Source organism: Medicago sativa, chromosome 1 (assembly GCF_051527215.1).
Source record: "Medicago sativa cultivar Bolivia chromosome 1, Bolivia_mono, whole genome shotgun sequence".
NCBI lineage: Eukaryota > Viridiplantae > Streptophyta > Magnoliopsida > Fabales > Fabaceae > Medicago > Medicago sativa.
This window is the reverse complement of record NC_140749.1, coordinates 84,754,964-84,777,393: the sequence shown is the minus strand read 5'-3', so window position 1 is coordinate 84,777,393 and position 22,430 is coordinate 84,754,964. Positions and strand designations below refer to the sequence as shown.

The following is a 22,430-nucleotide window of genomic DNA, read 5'->3' as shown; positions in this document are numbered from 1 at the left end:
AAGTCTTATTTTATTCTAAGTAATCAATAAATAATTTTGCAATGAAAAACTAAATTAAAAATATTATATTTAAAGACGTGATTCGTATATATACACACACACACACCCATTGTCATATTAAGTAATTTTTGAAGATATTTCATAAACAATAAAAAAATTACGATGTTTTTTCTTTTATGGATGAAAAAGCCTTAGGATTTAACGATTAAGTCTTTTTAAAATAAAAGAAAAAATTATTTTTAAATCTATATATTATATGTTATAAAATTTAAAAACCTATAAATATTTATATTCAAATATTCAATGCAATATTTTACAAAAGAGAAATCATTTAACGAGAATGTAAATTATATCAAAAGGCCTGAATAAAAATAATTATTGATTAAACATATATTAATAATGGACCTTTTAATTTACGAGGTATTTTTTCTTTCAAAGAGCAAGTGCTAGAGTGATCTCATGAGAAAAATATTATTTAAGTACTAGTATATCATTTTTCAAAAACAAAGTAACAGTACCTAATTTTGAATAGGTTTTTTTTATAACCAATTTGTGAACATGGTTAACAAAAGATAGCCAATTTTAACATAAACAAATTATAGCAATATATCAACCAAATGATATTGTTAAAACAAAAAATAATACATAGCAATAGAGGAGCACACGTCGTAAGAAAGAAAAAATAAAAATAAAAAAACATAAAAGGTTTCCTCACGGGAATCGAAGAGGAGAGTATGGAAAATAAGTTAGGCGAGGCTTGTAGAAGTAGCTTTCATCTCCTTCTTTTTAAAGTTCTTTTTCCTTGTTTTTCTTCTATATTAAAAAGTTACTTTTTAATTAAGCAGCTTAGTCTAAATTGTGTTTGGCCCAACTTCACCTTCTAAGGAGAAGATAAGTTCTTCAAAAGCTGGGCCAAACAGTACCTTCATTTTTATATTTTTATATTTTATTAATGATTTTTTTCTTTTTATTTTAATCAGTAAACAAGTCAAAAGAAAAAAAAAATGATAATATGAATATATAAGTTCAATAGAATGTGTGCCTTTTGGAACAATATTTTAAAGAACTAGAATTAATCCTAAAAAAAAAAGAACTAGAGTTAAAAAAATAAAAATCAACGAAAAAAAAGAGAATTAAAGAAAAATGAATAATAGAGTGGTACCTAAGTGCGCAGTTTTCTACAACAACAAAAAAAAGGAACGTGGGCAGTTTTTTTCCTTTTTAGTGGGCAATTTATTTTTATAAAAAATAATATTAAAGGTTAAAAATGGAAGAAATTGTAAAAAGCTACCAGCTATAAGCTAAAAAGCTACTTGAAATAGCTTTTCAAACAAAGCTATAAGCTCGTGAGAAAAGCTTGTTACCAAACACATCACATTTTCATCCAACAAACTTATTTGTGTTACCAAACACAGCCTAAAATGATGATTAACTTATGCAGCCGATAATATCTTTGGTCCCACTAAAAATATTTGAAAACAATTCCGACCAAGACATTTGAAACAAAACAAAAGTTGGACCAAATAAGAAGAGATATTCAAATCTATACCATGTGAGGGTCAAAGGGTTCCACGGAAAACAAAATATGTTTTCATAGTCAAATGCCACGGTTCCATATAATACCCAATCCCTTTTCTTCTATAAATACCCAAATCATTTTTGTTCCAACATCAAAGCACCAAACATTAAAAAGAAGCTTAAAATAGAGAGACAAACAGAGATATATATATAGAAGCTTATTAATATCTTTTTTTTTTTTTATTTTATAAAAAAAGCTTATATTAATACGATCATACAATATATATACATAGATAAATGGAGTTTATATGGCTATGTGGCATCTTTGTTGCCTTGTTGGCAACACTATGCCTCTTATTTCTCTTGATACTAACATTTTCTTGGTGGATTTTCCCTATCCAAATACACAAGAAGCTTAAAAGAAATGGGTTTGGAGGGCCAACTCCAAGTTTTCCATTTGGAAACATTGAAGAGATGAAAATAAAGAATAGCATTAAATCTTGCGTTGCATCCTCAAATCTCTCAAATGATATTCACTCACAAGTTTTTCCTTACTTTTCTTCTTGGCAAAAATCGTACGGTAAGTCTCCCCATTGTTCTAAATTGTGGCAGCAGTCACGGTTACGTAGTTGATTTTAAATTGACCAAAACCTTAATATTACAGCAAAAAGCATGCAAATATAGTTGGTGCAACTACAATACCGATACACAGGGCCGTCCTTGAGGGGGTGCAAACAGCTCTACTGAGCTGGGCCTCCAAATTTTGGGGGCCCAAATGTTTTTTTTTTGGTAGACTGCATACAAAAACATAATATATAGAAATAGCGCGACAAAAACTTAGCAACTCTTCTCTCGTCCCAGCGGTATAAGCTAGCGTTGCCATGTGAGCGTCAGGTGTTCAACACCCAGGATTCCCTTTTTTCTTTTATTTCTTTTAAATTTCCTGTTTCTTTTTGATTAATTTTTCTTTTCCTTTTCTTCTTCTTACTTCTTTGATTGATTTTTCTTTACATTTTCTTAGTTTTTCTTCTTTGATTAATTTTTCTATCCAGTTTTTCTCTTTTCCTTTTTTTTCTTTTATTAATTTTTTTAATTTGAGTCTCGTCTATCCTCAATACTCTATTTTTTTTGGTTAAATCTCAATACTCTATTCAATTCAACCAAATTCTCCTTAACATATTAGATTCTATATTTACAAATAAAAACACAATATATTTTTTTCTTAGAGCATTAATTGTAATTTTTCGTCAATACTTATCGTATAAAATAGTAAAGCTCTAATTCTCTAACAACAAACATCATAATTTTTTTTAAAGAATAAACATTATAATTATTCTCTCAAATAAAACATTATAAACCTTTTATTTTTACATGTGTGCAAATTAACTAGGGAAATTAACAACTTAGAAGATTGATAAAGATATTAGCTTGAAGTTGTATTTTTATTTTTACGGATCTTATTTTCAATTTAAATAGATGATTGCTCTTTTAAAAAAATTACATTTTTATTTTATTAGGGGCCTATTTTTGATTGAGAGCCGAGCCTCCAAATATATAGGGACGGCCCTGCCGATACAAAAACCTTTTTAACATAGAATTTTTTTAACATAGAAATAATACACTAATCTTATAAGTTATATATCTAGCCATATTGTACAATATTTTGCACTAGAAACTCAATCTTAATTATGAGAATAATATTTGTTTGTGTAGGTAAGGTGTTCATTTACTGGCTAGGTACAGAACCATTTTTGTACATTGCGAATGCAGAATTCTTGAAGAAAATGTCAATAGAAGTGATGGCAAAGAGATGGGGAAAGCCAAGTGTTTTTAGAAATGATAGAGATCCCATGTTTGGAAGTGGGTTGGTCATGGTCGAGGGTAATGATTGGGTACGTCACCGTCACATTGTTGCACCAGCATTCAATCCCCTTAACCTCAAGGTATCTTTCTTTCTGTCCTTAGTATGGAATTTGTAGGGAAAATATTCACATTCAGCATTTTGAATATACAAAAGAGAATTTTGTACCTGGTTGAATATTCAACTTTTTTACTAATTCCATCACCAACCCATGTAATAAGATATAAATAATGTCCCACCATACAAATTGATTTAGGGCTGCCAATACAGTTTTTAAAATTCAAAATCACTTTTTTTTTTATATAATAATATAACAAACGGCTCTCAATTCTATTGTTAGTTAAAATTGATTTTTATTTATTTATTTTTTACTTTGCCACTGGCATATTCTAATAAGTTTTACACTATATCTTGTGCAACGTATAGGTGATGGCAAGCATGATGATTGAATCTACAAATAAAATGATAGATAGATGGACTAGCCAAATAAACTTTGGCAACCATGAAATCGACATGGAGAAAGAAATTATAACAATAGCCGGAGAGATCATAGCAAAAACAAGTTTTGGTGCGGAAGATGAAAATGCTAAAGAGGTATTTGACAAGTTAAGAGCCTTACAAATGACTCTCTTTAACACCAATCGATATGTAGGTGTTCCCTTTGGCAAGTACTTTAATGTCAAGAAAAATTTAGAGGCCAAAAAACTTGGCAAAGAAATCGACAAACTCTTATTGTCAATTGTAGAAGCTAGGAAAAATTCACCTAAACAGAATTCTCGAAAGGATTTATTAGGATTGTTGCTAAAAGAAAATAATGAAGATGGCAAATTGGGAAAAACACTTACATCAAGAGAAGTAGTTGATGAATGCAAGACTTTCTTCTTTGGTGGACATGAAACAACAGCACTTGCTATCACATGGACTTTGTTGCTTCTAGCCACACATGAAGATTGGCAAAATCAATTAAGACAAGAGATTAAAGAAGTTGTGGGAAACAATGAGCTTGATATCACGATGCTTGCTGGTTTAAAGAAGGTAATTATGTTTTCGATATATAGTATTTATTTTTATATATAGTATATAGTTTTTGGCCATCAAGTTTTATTAAAAAAATAACTGTGCCTTTGGTGGAATTAAATTAAAAATAACTCCCTATTTTTCTGTTCAATTTTGTTTTAACGATTAATTAATTCATCTATATTAACTTTAATCAACAATATTTTTGAATTTTCATAATCATATAATTTTGAATAGATATATATCTTATATAATTTTTACCTTTCAAATATTTCTGTTGTAATGTATATTTCTAAATTTATGTGATATCATATAGCACGAACATGCGAATTTTTTTATCTTGATATAATGAAAGTTTTTTCACTTGTCCAATATTATTTTGTTGTCTTCCCCTAAAAAAATATTATCATTTTGTCTTGATAAGGTGACGAGTTTCTATGATTAGGAACTTATGAACCAACACTATGATTCGATTACGTCAACATACCTAAAGCAGCAAAAGGCTATTACTTCAATATTTTAAGAAAAATATAAATCAAGTTATGGAAAACAAAGTATCACTTTTTTCGTAATTTATTATTTAGTTTACGATAAAGCATTAGCTTTTGGTACAATGACGCGGTATGTACTAGATTGACTTTGAAATTGATAAAAAAAGACCTCAATCTCTTTTTTGCTTTTCATACTAAACTAAATAAAATTAAATCAAATGGAGCACACGATCCCATAAATAATTAAATATATATCAATAGGATAGACTAAACATGTGCTATCCATGTATGTGCATGTCATGATCTTTTGCAAAAGATGTATAGATTTGACTAGGATTAATTGAAAATTCAATTTTGTTCAATTTTTAATATGTATGAGCTTTATTATATACATGCAGATGAAATATGTGATGAATGAAGTTCTAAGACTATACCCACCAGCACCAAATGTGCAAAGACAAGCAAGAGAAGACATTCAAGTTGATGATGTAACAGTGCCTAATGGAACCAACATGTGGATCGATGTAGTAGCAATGCACCATGACCCTGAATTATGGGGAGATGATGTGAATGAGTTCAAACCAGAGAGGTTCATGGATGATGTTAATGGTGGATGCAAACACAAGATGGGGTATTTACCTTTTGGGTTTGGAGGGAGAATGTGTGTGGGTAGAAACTTGACATTTATGGAGTACAAGATAGTGTTAACAATACTTCTCTCTAACTTCACTTTTAAGGTTTCACCAAATTACCATCATTCACCAGCCATCATGCTCTCCCTAAGGCCAGCTCATGGACTTCCTCTCATTGTTCAACCCCTTAATTAGGGTATACTTACTCCACTAAATTATATTTTTTTGAATTTTTTTACTTATATTTCATTTCAGAGGGAATAGTTAATTGATCGGCTTTCCAACCATGCGGCCCTCCACTTGTTATTGAGGAGCCAATTTTTTTAGGAGCCAATTTTTTTTAGCAATCCCTTTGTTTGGTTTTATTTTACAAGTATGTTGGAAATATCAATAATAAGATCACAAATTTTTCCTATATGTATTCATCCCTACAGATACTGAATTCTAAATTCAAAATATTGAATATAAAAAACTATGACAAAAAGAATCATTAAATCCAAGTTAATTTTGTGATTATTACAATGTCCAAGGGATGGTAAATGGCAATCCCTTGATGCATATATAATTGAAACCCATACAAAACATGATTGGATGGATACCTAAGATATCTTAAAGCTTATGCTGATGCAACTGGCAAGGAATGCCATTCCACAGCAACCTGTTTCACATATGGAAAACCCTAGAAAAGGGGTAAGCTAGGGGGAAAACGTACAAGCATCCACTGTCTCTCATATGTAGCTAAATGATTCCATCCAACTTCTTCAAGCAAAGAGAGCTTTAGTTCATATAGTTTCTTCTTCGCAGGCTCAGTATCGTCTTGAATTATGTCAGTTAGTACCTGCATCCAGTTGAAAAACAAGGTTCTGGTAAGATTAATATCATTGTTTATTAAAGAATTGTCCCTTTACCAATACTCTTTGATCATTATAATAGAAACACTTTCAGAAACGAGAAAAAAGAATAGAAGAGAAAGGGAACAAATGATTCTGTAACATAACAAGACTTTGAAAAAGAAAATACCTTCAATGCTGTCCCAATCCTTTGACTACGTTTCTCGTGTGTCACCAACAGGATCCCATATTTTGTGCACTTAACGTCAACCCATTTCTTCAGTTCCTTAAAGTTTTCATCAAACAAATCTGGATGAATGCCATCATCCTTTGATTGCTCGACGGGATTTGCACCTTCTGTTGTAGCTGCAGCCGGGGAGTTATCTACCTCCTTTGACAATGTACAAGTCAAGCATGTCAACTTTCAATTGATAATAAAAGTAAATAACATTAATATCACTCTGAAAAGCTTTTATTTATTTTAACACAGTAACACCATAACACTCAAATACACTCTTCCGAATTTTACATAGCACAAGCAGGAAAAATCATGAAAATTGTAGTTAGACTGATCTAATGTAATTCCAAGCTCTCGAAAGAAGAGTAGCACTTCTTTATGTCAATGGTTTGAGTTCAAGCGAGGGGAAAAAATTGCCGCAGTAGTCAGTACAGGGATATTTTCTAAATTCTGGAGTTACTAACAAGTTATATTTTACAATAGCATACATTGATTTAAATAGTATAAAATCTCCAACCTTTAAAGACTCAATTTCTGCTAGTGCAAGCCCCTTCTGGTAAAGTGCCTCTGCTAACTGGTCCCGGGTTGATTCTATCTTTTTCTTGGTTTTCTGTAGTTAGATTAAAATATCATCAATTACCAATAACATGCAAACTAAAAAACAACAGTGTAAGTAGTAAATGTGGTACCAAAATTTATTTTTCCATGCAGAATGAGGTTCCATAAAAAATTTAGCTAAACAACAACTGAATGAACTTTTAATACACTTTTGGTGTATAAAAATGTTCAAAGTATCATGTCATTGTTTTCAGACAAACTATAGCATCAACATCTATAATTACAAAAATCAAGCACAAAAGTCATAGTTAATAATGTGAGACTGCAAAATCTTCTGAACAAATATCACTCAACTGCCGTGTCAACTATATGGATTAGGATGTTTTTTCAGTTAAAAAATCAACTGCAAATGATCTGAACCCTAAAGTTTTGCATTTTGCACAATTAAATAGAAAGGATAAATATGGTTACATGTATTCTAACCATTGAGATTTCACTGCATGGACGTGCAAACTTCATAAGATCTATTTCCTGATTTTAATTTTTTTCTCCCTTTATTTTGAATAAATAGAGGACTACAGTGATACATAAGTAGGTAACAGGGATAACTAAAAGCACATGAAAAGTGTTAAGTACCTGTGCTTCCTCATCATCCAGATCACTTTTCAGTGCAAAAATTTTTGCCAGCTCTTCTCTATCAATACTGTCGATCACCTCATTTGCTGCATTAATTATCTGCAATGCATATTCGTAATTGTCTCAGAATAAGCCTTTTTAAATCATTTACACAACACAAAACTGAACAACTATTTATCAACACTTAGTTGCATCAACCCAATGTCGTGAATTTAAAAAAACTTAAAAACTTACTTGGTAATTTATTTTTTATGCATGATAATTACATAATTGCACGGCTAGGAAGATAGGATTTCACATTAATGTATAATATGCTTTCAAAATATAAATGTTGACTGTTAAATAAGATACCAAAGAATGTTGATTGGCAAATTTTGAATCATGCGAAAAAGATAATCAAGAGTGTAAAAATGCAATATTTACACTGCACTCTTTAGAGTTACTAGATCCCCACCCTTTGTGTTCACGTGTTACAAGATCCATTAACAGTAAGTATTGTCTCGTATATACACATTAAACAACTAAGCTTTTTGTGAAATTAATGATAGATCAAAAGTTCAGATCATGTAGATCATGCTTCAAAGATATTAGATTTTAGGAGAAGGGGCAAAAATATTGTTTCAAGCTAACTGTTAGGAAAGAAAACTAGAGACTGGGAAAGGAGGAAATACTATCTAACATTTGATTACCGTGGTATGTACCTCTTCATGATGATGGGATTTGTCTTTGATATTACTCCTAGAAACCAAGCCTTCCAAAATCTTTGCAAGCAACGGAGTGTACTTTGGATATTCCGACTACAAGGTAACATAACAGATTTTGCTATTATTTGTAATCTAGGATGTGCATAGTAAACAGCTGAATGAATTTTTCAAAAAATATAAATAAAAATATTTAAAATGAAAAGCAAATCAATATAATTAAGAGTCCTGAAACAAATGACGGTGAGTCAACCACTTAAACTAGGAGTTTAGATCAAATTTATATACCTTGAGCAAGACAGACAACTTGTTCCATTCTAAGAGATCTTCATCACTTTCTTGTTTTATCCCTCCTAGCACTTTCATTTTTGCATCTCGCACCTAGTAGACAAGCCAAGGCTAACTTAAGTTATCATTAGGACAAAACATATACTATCTGAAATCTACAGTATATAATCTACATTGTCACTCATGACTAAGAACTTTAAGTGAATTTTTTGGATATGGAGAGATGGAAAAGTAAAACAAAATTAGGACCCTCTACAAAGACCCCAGATAATCTTGTGTGTGTAAACTGTTTGGACATAAACAGAAATGTACACATCTTCCACTCATCATGACAGCCAATGTTTATCTATCATTTTTTATTAAATTACTGATGCATTAATTTTGATTAAAAAGATCATTACAGAGAAAAGAAAAGTACAACAACAGCACAAGGCTACCTGCAAAGCATACGAAAATATAAACTAGAATTTGTCCGTTTTGGATTATATTATTAACCCATTTTTAATTATATTTGAGAGAATATGGAAGATTCTACAAAGATGGGTTTTCAATAGAAAAATCAACAAATGCAAAATGTTTTAAAATGTTATTGAGTGAAATCCGTAAAGATAATTAGCTTCAACTTTAAAAGATTAACCATGTGCAGTCCTTGTTGTTATTGGTCATGTACTCATTTGAAAAACACTTTAAACTATTGAAAATTTAAAGTAGATAACAATTCAAAACACTTAATTTTTTTATAACACTTCAGCAAATAGACGTAAAAGAATGCATATTCAGCCATGCCAAAAAATGTGGATAGAAAACAAGGAAGCTCTTGTGCCGAATATGACTAACATTCATACCTCTTCTTCTAAACGTTCAGAAACAGTCTTCTTGGAAGATAAAGAAGTTTTTCCTTTGTCCTCATCAATCTTCAAACACAAGGCAATAAGAGAGTGTGATTAGACATCAACATACATCACACATTTTATGCTAGTTTATATACACCGGTGCAGCTTGAGTGCGTGTGCAAACCAACACGCGTGTGTGAGATTGTGGAAATTGGAGCATACAAGATCTTCAAGCGGGTAAGTGCATAAGGTAGAGAATAAGTCAACCTTATTTGGAGGAACTATATAAGAAATTCGATATGATGCAGGGTGCTTCTCTGGGTTTTTATGCTCCCCCTGTCCGGCAAATGATAGTTTTCCATATGATATTGATCCGACCAATACAGATCCTTGCAGAGAGTTCTGTGGAAATGCCATAAATGTTGTTACATATTAACAATGGTCCTATGGAAATACCTAAGTGGTTAAGAAAAGAGAATATACCTTGGGAAGCTTGTCTTTTGGTGGTGGACCAAGATAAAATCCTTCTTTTATGCTATCAATAAGCAAATGTCAGCACTATAACAAGGTGAAATTTAAATGTAAACCTTTAAGAGGTAGCTAGGGACTGTAACCCAGCAACGTACCCTGGAATTAATGTTGAGGACTTAAAGGAACCATTTCCCATCAATGGGCCATCTGGCTTAGAGAAAAAGCTTAACCGAATGATGTCCTGAAAATAAAGACAAACATACTAATAATAATTAAATAAATATATAGAAGGAATGTAATAAACTACCTTTGTTTTGATGATGTATTTTAAATTTATAAATTATATCCTCTTTAAGGTATTGTGAAATGTGTACGTTAATGGGGGATCACAATTTTAAGAGATCTTAAAAAATAATTGAATTTGGGAATAAGTAATCTCACGAAACACCTAATTCTAATTCTCCCTACTTGAGTTCATCTAGCAATACCTCTATGTTACTTCTAATTCAGCCATGCGCTTAAATTTTTTGGAATACATAACAATTACAATTGATCATTGACATGCCTATTAACCAGAGATTTGCAGTTTGAGGGATGAAATGCATTAAAATACTTATAACCATGTTATTACAAATGTCACTGCAGTTAAAGTGAAAGATACAAGGGATACCATAAAGTTTTCAAAATACAACATACTACCTTATCTTCTAAATTTCTCTCAATGAATAACACCAGATGCTTCATCTTTTCCAAAATCTGCAAGTCTTCATGCCTGAAACAATAAAACATCATGAGTATATACAATGCTTAATGCCTAGAAATATTCCACTGGTTATTAAAACTCCAACTTTCTTATTGCAGGCTTTAACAGCTAACCAAGCCTTCAAAGTCCTTAAAACCACAAAACTTATCTTCAATAACTAATGACAAAATTTATTTCTGAGATATGTAGAAAACAGAATAGCTATGAACTAAATGGAAAGAAACACAAGGAACAATCAGGCATGTGTGGATGTCCAGTAGAAGTTCCAAGAAGGAGTTTTACCTTACATATAGTTGTAAACTGTATTCTCCTTTGGGGAGTTTTGTAGAGTTTGGATAGGCATCTCCACTTGAATATACTCGCTATAATCAGAATGTATAAACATGACAATAAACGAACAGCGTGCCTGAGAAATAGTATCTGAAACGACAAATAAAACACCCTTCCCAATCCTCATCTTTAAAAGCATAAAGGAAATTAAATTTCGCAATACCTTATTTGAATCGGAAATCATATAAAACTGAGACTCAAACTTAGTGTCATATATCCGACCATTTAGAAATGGTATTTGAGGTTTTATTTCAGCTCCATCATCCAATTTGACCTTGTATCTGAAATCATAACCTTCAGAACAGGCCATCTAAAGCTCATGAATATAAATGAAACAGATAATGGAATGTATAATTATTCACGTTAATGTCAGTGCTAGCATCTGCTTTCCAGAGGGGAGTTTGTCACGATCATTTGAAAGTGCGCTGATCTTAGAATCTACAGGTCGATATGGGACTCTTATCTGCAAATTTAACATAAATTGAGAGACGAGGTTAACCTCTTTATTATCCCAAATCACAAACATAAAGAAATAGGAACCAAATTTTACAAGATAACCTTATTTAGATTTGCTACAGGTGTAAGTTTCTCGGATGCCAGTAGTGCTTCTGCATCAACTCTGACAGGTGCTTCACTCCCATCAAGTACAATTAACTCTTGACTAGCTTTTATACCATGAAACACAATCTGGAATTTTATATTAATTAGTAAAATCGTATCTTCGGTGAAACGTGATGAATTTCCCACTTTTCTTAATTCTTCTTTCACCACAAGTTGTTAAAGAGAGGAATTAGAGTCGCATAACCAAATATCTGGGAGGGGAGAATAAATTTGTCATACAAACATGAATTGTTACCTTAAGATCCACATTCGTAGTCTCATGACTCCCTATTCCACTTGACCAAAACTGAGCTATGACTAGCTCCAATGTCTGACCACCTACTACCTTAAAGGTGAAGTTTTTGGCAGCAGGGGAGGAAAAAGTTATAACACTCCGCCATTTCAAAGGTCTTTGCAATGGACATATCTGCACGTAGAAAGCATGTTAAAAAAAGGTCCATACTTAACTTCACATAATCTTAGGCTGTACACAGTACCTGAACTGTATCCACAAAAAATCTTCTGGGGGTATCAAAACTTGATAAGTTCATGGTTGCTTCAACCCAAGATGCACCATGTGGCACTTCTATATATTTCCTTTCTATATGGCCTAATGAAACAAAAAATTAAGACAATAAGCATTGGTTTGGACTTAAGAATATAAACCGGAATTGGATACTCAATTTGATAAAAAAAAATAAAAAATAGTTAAAACAGAAAAATTTCTAAAAACATTGCGTATAGGGTAAGAGATAAAGTTCCAAGAAAATACTCAAACATCAAGGTTGGAATGTATAACATTAATATTAAGATGTCCATGTAGATGTAAATCCAAATTCCAGCCTTAGTGTGCTACCAGAAGAAAAAGTGTTGAAATTTGAGGCCTAACTCATCCTTACAAAACCGGCTTGTAAGGTGAGGAGTGCCTCCTTTTTATAAACTCTTCTCAAAAGAAGCATACAGATTAACTTGATTGACTAATGCACACCTGGCTCGAATAACATCTCTGAAAATGAAACTTGTGGAGGTCTGTTGATCACGGCCACAGGCTTGGTTATAGTAATTGGAATTCTGAAAAGAGGACCACGCCATGGTGCTTTGCAGTCAATACCGTAGACTTCGTAATAATGCAGACCATCACATAAATTGGTAGGATCCACTAATATGCTGAGAGTAGAAGAAGATAACTTGTAAGTTATATTGAAACAAAACTATAGATTAGGATTAGCGAACAGAAACTTAGTTGAAATAAAAAGAGAGAAAGAAACATAAGTAGTTAATGTTTCTGATGAAATTGTTTGAAAGACAAGTTTTTGAGGACGGCGATGTGGAAGGTTATAGATTATAGAAAGACAAGTTCAAGGATAACGAAAAGGTTGAATGATGAATATGCCCTTGAAAGTAACAATAGACATTTTTTCACAAAAAAACACTATCGAGTTTCTAGACTACAGATGGGAAGTTCATGTCCCCAAATACAAGCCTCAAATTATGACAATGTTAATAAAGAATGTATCACAAATAAAATCTATTACGTAATGAGCTAATGAGGTGTGTACAACTTTGTTATGATTAAAGAGGTGGTGAAATTTAAGTAAGAAACATGATAAGGCCTAAAGATTTATTTAAGTAGCTTAAAAAATAAAAACACATTGTCAATCAATCATTACTTGTCGCATCATAACAAATGTTAGACTTTAATCTAACCATTTTAAAAGTCACCCGCCTATAAGATGATTTTGACTGTTATCGATGTAAAAAATATTTAGACCGAGTGCATTCCAATTTTCATATGATTTTTTTATCATAAAATTTATTTTTGTTTTGTAGACAAAAGTATATTATCTGTTATTTTTAATCTTAAATATAAACTATTTAGTACAATTAGTCCTTAAATATATATTTTATTAATTGCATTAATTTAAAATAAAATATGTAGGAATATAATTATGGATGCACCTTTTATAGATTTTAAGTGTAACTTTATATTAAAAGACTAAATATTGTTTTTCAAATTACTACTTACTATTTTTTGTTCTATTTAACAGAGGATAAAACAGAAATTCGATTAAAAATATAAAGATAAAACAAGAGAAAAAATAATAAGCTAGTTCAACCAGAGGAGAAACACTATAAACTAATAAAATAAACTCTTTTACCAAAGACCTCTTATAAACAAGTTAAACAAGCTATAAATTAGTTGAAAAGGATTGACGAATAGAGTAAGATGATGAAGGAAAATCGACTAACTTGAATGTGCGACCGTTATGAGTGAGCAGTAGATATTCGGGAGCTTTCACAACTGTGCTATCTGAAGAGTGCAACTCAATCCACTCTTCAAATACAACCAAATCTTCAAGCTTGTTGGCGTCTTCATGAAATTTAGGATCAACTTTCACAGTCCACTGTCAATAAGTACTACAAATTATAAAGAAAATAACCAATTCAGAGTACAAAGGGATTACACTAAAACTTATTGTTAACTGATGATAAGATTATATATGCATAGATTTTGATAAAATATATACGTAAGAAACATGCATCAAATATCAGTACCTAAGAAGCACAGATGTGATATGAGAAGCGAATATGACACAAGATAAACATGGAAATATATCAAATTGTGAAAACTATAGATTATTACAGGGTTCTAATAGAAATCAAAAAACTAGTATAAAATTTTGATGTCTGTGGGTCGGTGGACTAGACTTAGAATTTAGCAAATATTTTTAGGGTCCTTTTGAAGTCACCGTAGAAATCAAAGTAAATTATATTTTATGTTTGTCAAATCAACAAATTCTTGCTTATTCAACCCAAGCACGAGAGTTAGATTCAACCATCAGTCATCAGTTAGTTGTTTCCCCACAATCCAATCTTAATCCGATTTAGAAACTATAGTTTTCAAGGATCTAGCTCAAACTATGCTCTGATGGTCAACACACACCAACGTTGAGAATGATCTCACCTCAGTAGATTGTTGGCAAGCATTAGCCTCTCTCAGGTAGATGCCCCGTGATGATGGATCTGTCATCAACAGTTATATAAAGGGATATAATTTTTTTCAATTTTGAATGCCTGCTATTATATTCTATTGATTTCATAATTGTACAAGCATGAATAAATTTATTTAAAGGCAAAAAAATATCAATTTCCTGCCTTTTGTTTCTCGAATGAAAAAGGCAAAATTTCCAGGAAAGGATGTGAACTTACTTGATTTTCCAGATTGATTGATGTTTATTTGATACCAAACACATGGAATATTTCGAGACTGCTGTATATATTCATAACACCTGTCATTGATTATTTGTTTAAAGTCAATAACAAATCGTATAATATTACAATTTACAGCAATTTTTTTAAGATAAAGACAGGGAAGATATCGAACTTGTCAACTTGCATAAGCCCTTGCCCAGCGGATAATTTATCCTCTGGTGAATCACCAATTGGAACAGAAGTGTTCTCCAGGGCCTTCCTCACGCTATATGGACTAACGGGAATTCCCTCTTCCTGCGTGCAGATTATACACATCAGGATATTAAGGAAATGTCTACGAAGTGCCACGAACTAAATCATATAATCTAAATAAGAATGACATTCTAGAACCTTCATAGCGCTTATGAGCAATGCAATTCCCCCGCAGGCTGATGGAGATGACATTGATGTCCCGTTCATGAGCATACGCCGTTGAAGAGTCCATGTTGGAACAGGAGCAATAGCACCACCAGGAGCACTTACGCAGACACCGAGATCCCCATCAGTCGTTGGTCCTCGACTAGACCTGACAACGATGCAAACCTAGCATAAGCAAGTGAAATATATATTTAGGGAATCATCCAATTAAAAATTTCCACAGATAAGCAAACATACCATGTGTATTCAAGCCCCTCAGATGGAGGTTCAACAGCACAGTGAGCACCAGCCGCCATAGCAGGAGAAACATAAGCGCCGACACCTATGATACTTGAAGACGTACCACCAGGTGCACCAACAGTGCTTAGCGCTGGCCCACTATTACCAGCACTGCTTACAAATATCAGACGGTGCTTGTTTACCACCTAAATATAAATAACCCAAAGCAACTATAGCTTAGAGAATGGAAAATAACACATATAACTGGATTAGTTAAAACTTAAAATGGAAGTCTCGAAAGATACATCATTCACAAGGTCAACAAAGCGTCCATAGTCTGGCAACAATGTTGGCTCCCCATAACTCATGTTTATAAGATCGCATTTATGCTGTAAAATAAACAAGAATGTAATGTGTTATTTATGTCAAACATCACAGAATACGAAAACAAAATAACAAATGTCAAAGACGAATTCATTCCAATAATTGATATGCAAGATATTCATGCAATGAGGAAAAGTAATCATTTGAAGCACCTCCACAGCAGCTATCAGTGCCCGAGTCAAACCAGTTCCAGTTTCCATTGAACCTAACCGAGAGTCTCCAATTTTACAAGAGATTAATTGTGCTCCGGGTGCAACTCCATTCAACAAAGGCTCCTGACAATAATACCATACATTATAATGAATAATGTTTTTCATAGGATTTGCACTATGGGTAAAATCATGTCCGTACCTCTGGGTGGAACGCAGTAGCAATACCAGCAACATGGGTGCCATGAGGAGAGCTGTCTGTCACAATACTTAAGACATTTCCATCGTTATAGACATTCACTACAAATGCACAAGCATCTAATTTGCTGAAGACACCATACTTCCTCTCAGTCCTGGAGAATTAGGATTCAAATCATTTTAAATTTGAACATCTTCCAGGAGGATTAGAACTAAAATGGTAATTGTTTCAATAATCCACATTAATAGTTTAAGCTTCGGTACGGCTAGTTCATAATATGGTATCAAAACCTATAGAACCAAGTGGTCCATAATTTGATCGCTGTCGTATCCAAAGGACTCTTCAGTGAGGGGTGTGTTAGAGAATGTAATATAAAAATCATTCTAGTGTCTTAACCTAACAGCTTAAGCTTTGTGACTGTTGTCTCCAAAACGTAAATACTAGGTAATATGTTGTATGTACATAACATAAAACTTTTAATGTTTCAGAAGAAAGAAATGATTTAAAAATAACACAAGTACTCCGTGCAAGTCTTATTCATCATTCATTCAGCTTCGGAAGAAAATTTATTTCTGAATAAAATTTTAAATCAAAGACAAAATCAGAAATACTTCGCATTTTATTTTATGACCTATTTAAATGTGTACATCATTCTGCTATATATCTTTACAATCCTGTTCAGCATTTCTTTGAAATATGAGTGACAAGGGAAAACTAAATTCATAGAAACTCAAAAGGACAACATGTTTGATTCAACAGACAATAAAAGGTTGAAAAGACAAATTAAAGAGGCTTATATGTCTTGACAAAAAGGAGAAAGTTGACTAATTTGTGATGTGTATGGAAAATGGGGAATCAAAAGTAGGAAATCCTTTGTCCAAAAATGAGAATCTTTCAATTTAACAAGACTTTTCAGAACGAAAGCAATCGCCTGAGATTAAAATTTAGACCAACACTAACAATCAAATGTACTCACTACCTATAATTAGTCAAGGGTACAAAGTTAGCAAGCCTCCCACAATCTGAATCATCCTCAAGACTCTGTGTGTCGAGAGCGGCCCTCCAAACCTCTCCATCATACCAAACAACAGCATCTATGGCAGGCCCTTTATCATCATAGCTCTAAAACATAAAACAACATTGCCTTTTAAATAAATAAAAAATCAATTGACTAAACACTGAGCAGGATCAGAAGGCAAGTAAACAAGCACAATGCAGTATAAAAGTAATTTGAGTTTCTGCCATGAATGAATTGTGTCAAACTTTATTTCACATAGCAACAGCCATTTTTTAAATATTTATCATTGCTACTAGTCGTGAGCAGAATTAACAGTAGCAGAGCACTTATAAAACAGAGAACAGTAATGTTGGATTTAGCACTCATGTCAATAACAGGCCAAGGTCAAATGCAATCTTGTAGATTACTGCAATTAAGCAAGCAATTAGTCTGTAAGTTAGCTTCTAATTAGCTCCTAATCAGTCCCTTTATTACTTTGTTGACTTGGTTGTAGTCACAAGTAAGAAGAGATCCTTGTGCAGCACACAAAACAGAATATTAACTAAACATTGCAGCTCCCCTATCCCCTCTATACCCAATATAGAAGCCTCCAAGAAAACCATAGGTTGAAACCACCAACGAAGGCAAGAAAATAGCTACATCCCATATTCACATCGCATTAGAAGAAGTTATGGACACTGTAATGCATCATTCACCACAGCACTTCAACCATTTATCCAAAATATTATATTTCAACATGAAAAATATGTTTGATGAAAAAAAATATGAATATCATATAATTAATGGATATTATAATAAATTAACAGTTTCATGTTTCAATAGTTTCATTTAACAACCTCGGAATGCTTTCTAAGAAGATCAAGTTTATTCTGGAGATCTTCACGAGCCTTTTTGAGTTTAGCATCCTCCACCTTCTGATGTTGCTAGAAAATGTATCACATTTCATGTTACATGGAAAAGAAGATTTATATATGTAAACAAGAATATTATATCTGCAGAAGCATAAAGTTATTGACAAAATTAGAGAACATATAATCTGCAACTTCTTAATGTAACTAAAAATATGATAGAAAAGGCACAACCGTCATCAAAGAAGGGAATAAATTCCCCTTCTTTTTTCAAAAACAGTTTACAGTATTTAACATATGATTGAAAATAAAAAGGTGAGAAAAAAAGAAGGAAAATACTCGGACAATAAAAAAATACAGGTCAAAAGTAATAATACGACAACACATGCAGTAACTTGCCTCTGTCATATATAAAAAGTATAAAACTAAAAATTGAATTTACCTGATCAAAATCACTAAGTTGTTTTACAGTCTTAGCAATTTCCTCCTGGTTTTTCTCATCCCACTTTTTCTTTCTTTCTTTCTGCAGATAAAATTTTAGGAGGAGAAAAGGGAAAATTTGATTGATTGGCCATATTAAGTCTAAAGAGCAACTATAGCATTTAAGAAAATTATATCCCTACCTTCAAACGAGAGGTCAATGTTTCTGTAAAAAGCTCGTAAACCAATTTATAACCCACATGCCAATCACCAGAAGGGTTTTTCCATGAAGTGTTGATAACCAAAGAAGCACCTAAACCAATTTTACATGAAAGCTTAAAGAATAGACAATAACTTACTCCCACATTCTTTCACTAGGAAGAAGAAACAAGCAAGAGAGAAAAGTAACAGCAAACAAAAACGATGAGATGCTATAGAAAAATCATCAGAACGGTTGAAGTGGGAAAACTCGTGATTTCTTACATCAGTCAGGCAATAGAAATCAAGTATTCAAAACACACAAAATCCTGGTATTGGTATTAATTTGACTTCAGATTAATCCATGTTGAAATTGAGGCCTAACTCATCCTTACCAAACCGGCTCATAAGGTGAGGAGTGCCTCCTCTTTATAAACTCTTATCAAGAGTCTTATCTATCTGATATGGGACGTGGGTTTTTCCCAATAATCCAGTTTACAGGTTCAAGTTTATTTTGGCCATACTTGTCCCATTCAAAAATTAGAAGTGTGAAAAGTTAACAATTGTGACTTCACTCGTTAATTCAAGTAGAAATTTAATAATACTAATAAGAAGCATGCAGAGAAATTAAGTTTTATTGTTCAAATATGTAGAATGTTAACGACAAGTTGCAACAGCCAAATGGTATGATATATATATACAAATTCCTGACCACAATTGATTCCCTATCACTGACCTGATGCACCAGAAATACAACCATCAGCATCAGCTTTCACCACTTTTGATGTATCAATATCTCCACTCCCAGTGCTGAAGATTAAAAAAAAACGTATCACATATTTATCGAAAAACCAATAATGCATATTTCAAATGAAAATACAGAGTCCACTTGATTTATTTACCAATCAAGGATATCAAGAATTTTTGGTTTCCCATCAGAGGTAACTTGTAATCCAGCAGCAGCTGGGTCTACGCCAGAATCTGAAAAGTGAAAACACACAGATCTCATGATTAAATACATTTTCCATACGAACTAATATGGTGTATTATTGCAATACCAATTAAAGCGTAACACTAAACATATCATAATACATGCACAATAGATGTTAGTCGACAAAACGGTTTAAAAATAAGTGAATTACATATCCCCAAGCTAGGGACAGAACTCAGTGGTCCAATTGAATTATTACAAGTTCGTCTTTATGAGTTTAGTCGAAAGTTCTTTTGCTTATATATTAGCAGAGTACTAGCAACACATTCTCTATTACTAGCCAAAATGTATGTGGATCCTACTAAACCATGTGGAACCTGCTTTCAAAGAGGCGAGGCTCATAATTTTGAGCCAATAATACATAATGTGTTGAAAGGTTTTGGCTACTCTAAACTGAATTATTATTAATAAAGTGAGAAATTAAGGGTTGATATTTCAACACACTCATGATTTGTTCTGCATGTGCATATAATATCAACCATTAATTTGTTCACTTAATAAGAGTCAAATCCGTGTTAAAAAGAGTGTATCAGATAGTGAGCTACTTTGCTAGCAATTCTCTATATTATAGTCTATCTTCGCCTTGTGATCAATGATATCATGGTAGGCAACTCGTCCAACCCAAATGAATTCAGACTCCCCGCCAAACCAAAAAGATACAAATTTGATCAACAAGCAAAAGAAAGGGTAAGCTGTTGATCAAATTTGACCAACAAATTTGATCAACATTTACAACCTACTTGGATTGGCTTATTTGAGCTTACTTATTGGCATAACCACTTGTGATACTGTTTGGAAAAGCTTACGGAAACAGCTTATGACAAGTCGATAAGCTGTTTTCAACTTATTTCAATAAACTTTTCAGGATAACTTATGAAAACAGATAATAGATTATATAAAAACAGTTTGACTTTTTTTTTATCGTTTGTTGCAGAAATTGCTGATATGTAAGCTTTTATATGATAAACGCTTATGCTATAAATGCTTAATTAAACTGTTTATCCAAACATAGCCTTAAACCAGCTGACTACATGCTCATCCACAAGACTAAAGACACTATCATTTCAAAATCAACAGCAAAACGAAAGAAATGTACCAAAAATAGCGATGAGAACACCGCGTCCATCATAGTGTGGATACGAATGGAGGAAACGATCGACGCCAATTTCCGTTTTGGGCATAAGAGAAGCCAAGAAAGTAGACTGATTGAGCTTGAAGTTGCGGAGAGAAGCAGTGGCATTGGTGTTGTTGTTCACGTCTTTGACGTCGCCATCACCAGCGGGTTGAGAAGAAGTGAAGGAAGAAGAGCAAAGATTAAGCATTGGTTTGGAAACGGAGACAAATGACCAATTGCATCTTCTGATGAAGTTTGGGTTTGTTGTGCGGTGAAGATTGATCAGAAATGGAGAAGGGAGTGTGCGCATGAATGTAACTTGATTATGCATAATATATGAGAGAGAGAGAGAGAGAGAGAGAGAGAGAGAGAGAGAGAGAGAGAGAGAGAGAGAGAGAGAGAGAGGCGGGATGGAATTGGATAGGTGGATTTAATTCGAGTGGTAGTGTTGTAGTTTTGTGAACTCAGCACCTTCTATCACAAGCTTTAATACATCTTAACAAACTCAACAAACTCATGGTTTTTCACAAGTTTTTAATCCTTCAAAAAAAAATGAGAAATGATATTTGAACATCCATTTTTTGACAACTTTTGTGACAATTTTCTCTCATACTCACATTATTTTTAACTTTATCTTTCCATTGCTTTGATTTTCGTGTCAATACCTACTTTTTCTTTGTAAATTATGGTTGTCCTATAAGTTGTCCATCAAATGGTTGTTCAAATAACACTCCTAAAAAAAATATGTGAACAAATTTATACATCTAAGTTAATAATAGTATACAATGACAAAATGACTATGATAAAATTAAAATGACCAGAATATATATGTCTTTGAATCTGCAACGTTGTTAAAAAATATATACTCCCTCCGTCCCGAATTAATTGAGCCTTTGGCTCATTTCACACTTATTAAGAAAAATGTATAAATAAATGGAAAAGTGAAATATATTGAATTGGGAATGATGAAAGTAGTATTAATTAGAGTTATAAAGAGGAAAAAGTGGAATATATTGAATTGGGAATGATGAAAGTAGTATTGAAAATTGAAATGACTCAGTTATTTCGGGACACTTTTTTTTAGTAAATAGCTCAGTTAATCCGGGACGGAGGGAGTATTTGATTTGTTGATTAATAATTGATGGTTGATATTATTTTACATTTTGAAATGAATTTATTAACTTAAATAAGTTGGATCCGAAAAATGACAAACTAGAAGCACATTAGTACATCCGTCTAAAACAGGGCGTGTCATAATTTTGGACCAAATTAGTACGATCTCTTTAAATTTGATTAAACTCAAAGAATAGTCAGATTAATGACTATAACAATGCATAATATATGCAAGGTCGGGGTTCAAATCTCGACCACCGCCAAAAATAAATTAGTCAATCATGTATTATCTAATTTTTAATCTAGTTAACGACCAAAATAGAGTTCAGTCAAATTTGTCCCTCGCTCCCTTAAAGAAAACTCATATCACTCCCACTCCT

The 22,430-nt window shown here is 32.5% G+C and overlaps 2 protein-coding genes across 5 annotated transcripts; one reads left to right on the top strand and one right to left on the bottom strand.

Annotated features, from left to right (window-relative positions):
* Positions 1–1,669: 1,669 nt before the first annotated feature.
* On the top strand, positions 1,670–5,934 carry LOC146958421 (cytokinin hydroxylase-like). Its single transcript, XM_085739942.1, has 4 exons — positions 1,670–2,098; positions 3,232–3,461; positions 3,806–4,414; positions 5,286–5,934. The coding sequence occupies exons 1-4, from the start codon at positions 1,816–1,818 to the stop codon at positions 5,712–5,714; spliced, it is 1,551 nt and encodes a 516-aa protein (XP_085596068.1). The 5' UTR covers positions 1,670–1,815; the 3' UTR covers positions 5,715–5,934.
* A 58-nt stretch (positions 5,935–5,992) lies between these two features.
* LOC146958420 (tripeptidyl-peptidase 2-like) lies at positions 5,993–21,397 on the bottom strand. Of its 4 annotated transcripts, none has more exons than XM_085739938.1 (34): positions 20,920–21,397; positions 19,735–19,813; positions 19,569–19,642; positions 18,838–18,947; positions 18,657–18,737; positions 18,203–18,289; positions 17,328–17,470; positions 16,352–16,502; positions 16,153–16,275; positions 15,922–16,005; positions 15,635–15,822; positions 15,371–15,545; positions 15,153–15,274; positions 14,978–15,057; positions 14,733–14,791; positions 14,018–14,172; positions 12,756–12,934; positions 12,265–12,377; positions 12,024–12,194; positions 11,726–11,854; positions 11,530–11,630; positions 11,331–11,448; positions 11,120–11,199; positions 10,774–10,846; positions 10,230–10,315; positions 10,087–10,138; positions 9,871–10,005; positions 9,616–9,684; positions 8,771–8,863; positions 8,471–8,578; positions 7,782–7,880; positions 7,105–7,197; positions 6,540–6,740; positions 5,993–6,357 (listed from the first exon to the last, which is right to left on the bottom strand). In XM_085739938.1, exons 1-34 carry the CDS (start codon positions 21,266–21,268, stop codon positions 6,199–6,201), a joined length of 4,119 nt encoding a protein of 1,372 aa, XP_085596064.1. In that variant the 5' UTR covers positions 21,269–21,397; the 3' UTR covers positions 5,993–6,198. The 4 variants fall into 4 exon arrangements, with proteins under 4 accessions (XP_085596064.1, XP_085596066.1, XP_085596065.1 ...); XM_085739940.1 differs by having other exon boundaries at positions 8,483–8,578; XM_085739939.1 differs by having other exon boundaries at positions 18,203–18,280.
* Between the last annotated feature and the right edge of the window lie 1,033 nt (positions 21,398–22,430).

Bases quoted from the DNA above. Each gene is read 5' to 3' on its own strand.
- LOC146958421 (XM_085739942.1), top strand. From the start codon at position 1,816: ATGGAGTTTATATGGCTATGTGGCATCTTTGTTGCCTTGTTGGCAACA. The intron at 2,099-3,231 runs GTAAGTCTCCCC...TTGTTTGTGTAG, and splicing joins TTCTTGGCAAAAATCGTACG to GTAAGGTGTTCATTTACTGG. The intron at 4,415-5,285 runs GTAATTATGTTT...ATATACATGCAG, and splicing joins TGCTTGCTGGTTTAAAGAAG to ATGAAATATGTGATGAATGA.
- LOC146958420 (XM_085739938.1), bottom strand. From the start codon at position 21,268: ATGCATAATCAAGTTACATTCATGCGCACACTCCCTTCTCCATTTCTG. The intron at 16,006-16,152 runs GTGCTTCAAATG...TTTATTTTACAG, and splicing joins CACTGATAGCTGCTGTGGAG to CATAAATGCGATCTTATAAA. The intron at 10,847-11,119 runs GTAAAACTCCTT...TTATTGTTTCAG, and splicing joins AGTTTACAACTATATGTAAG to GCATGAAGACTTGCAGATTT.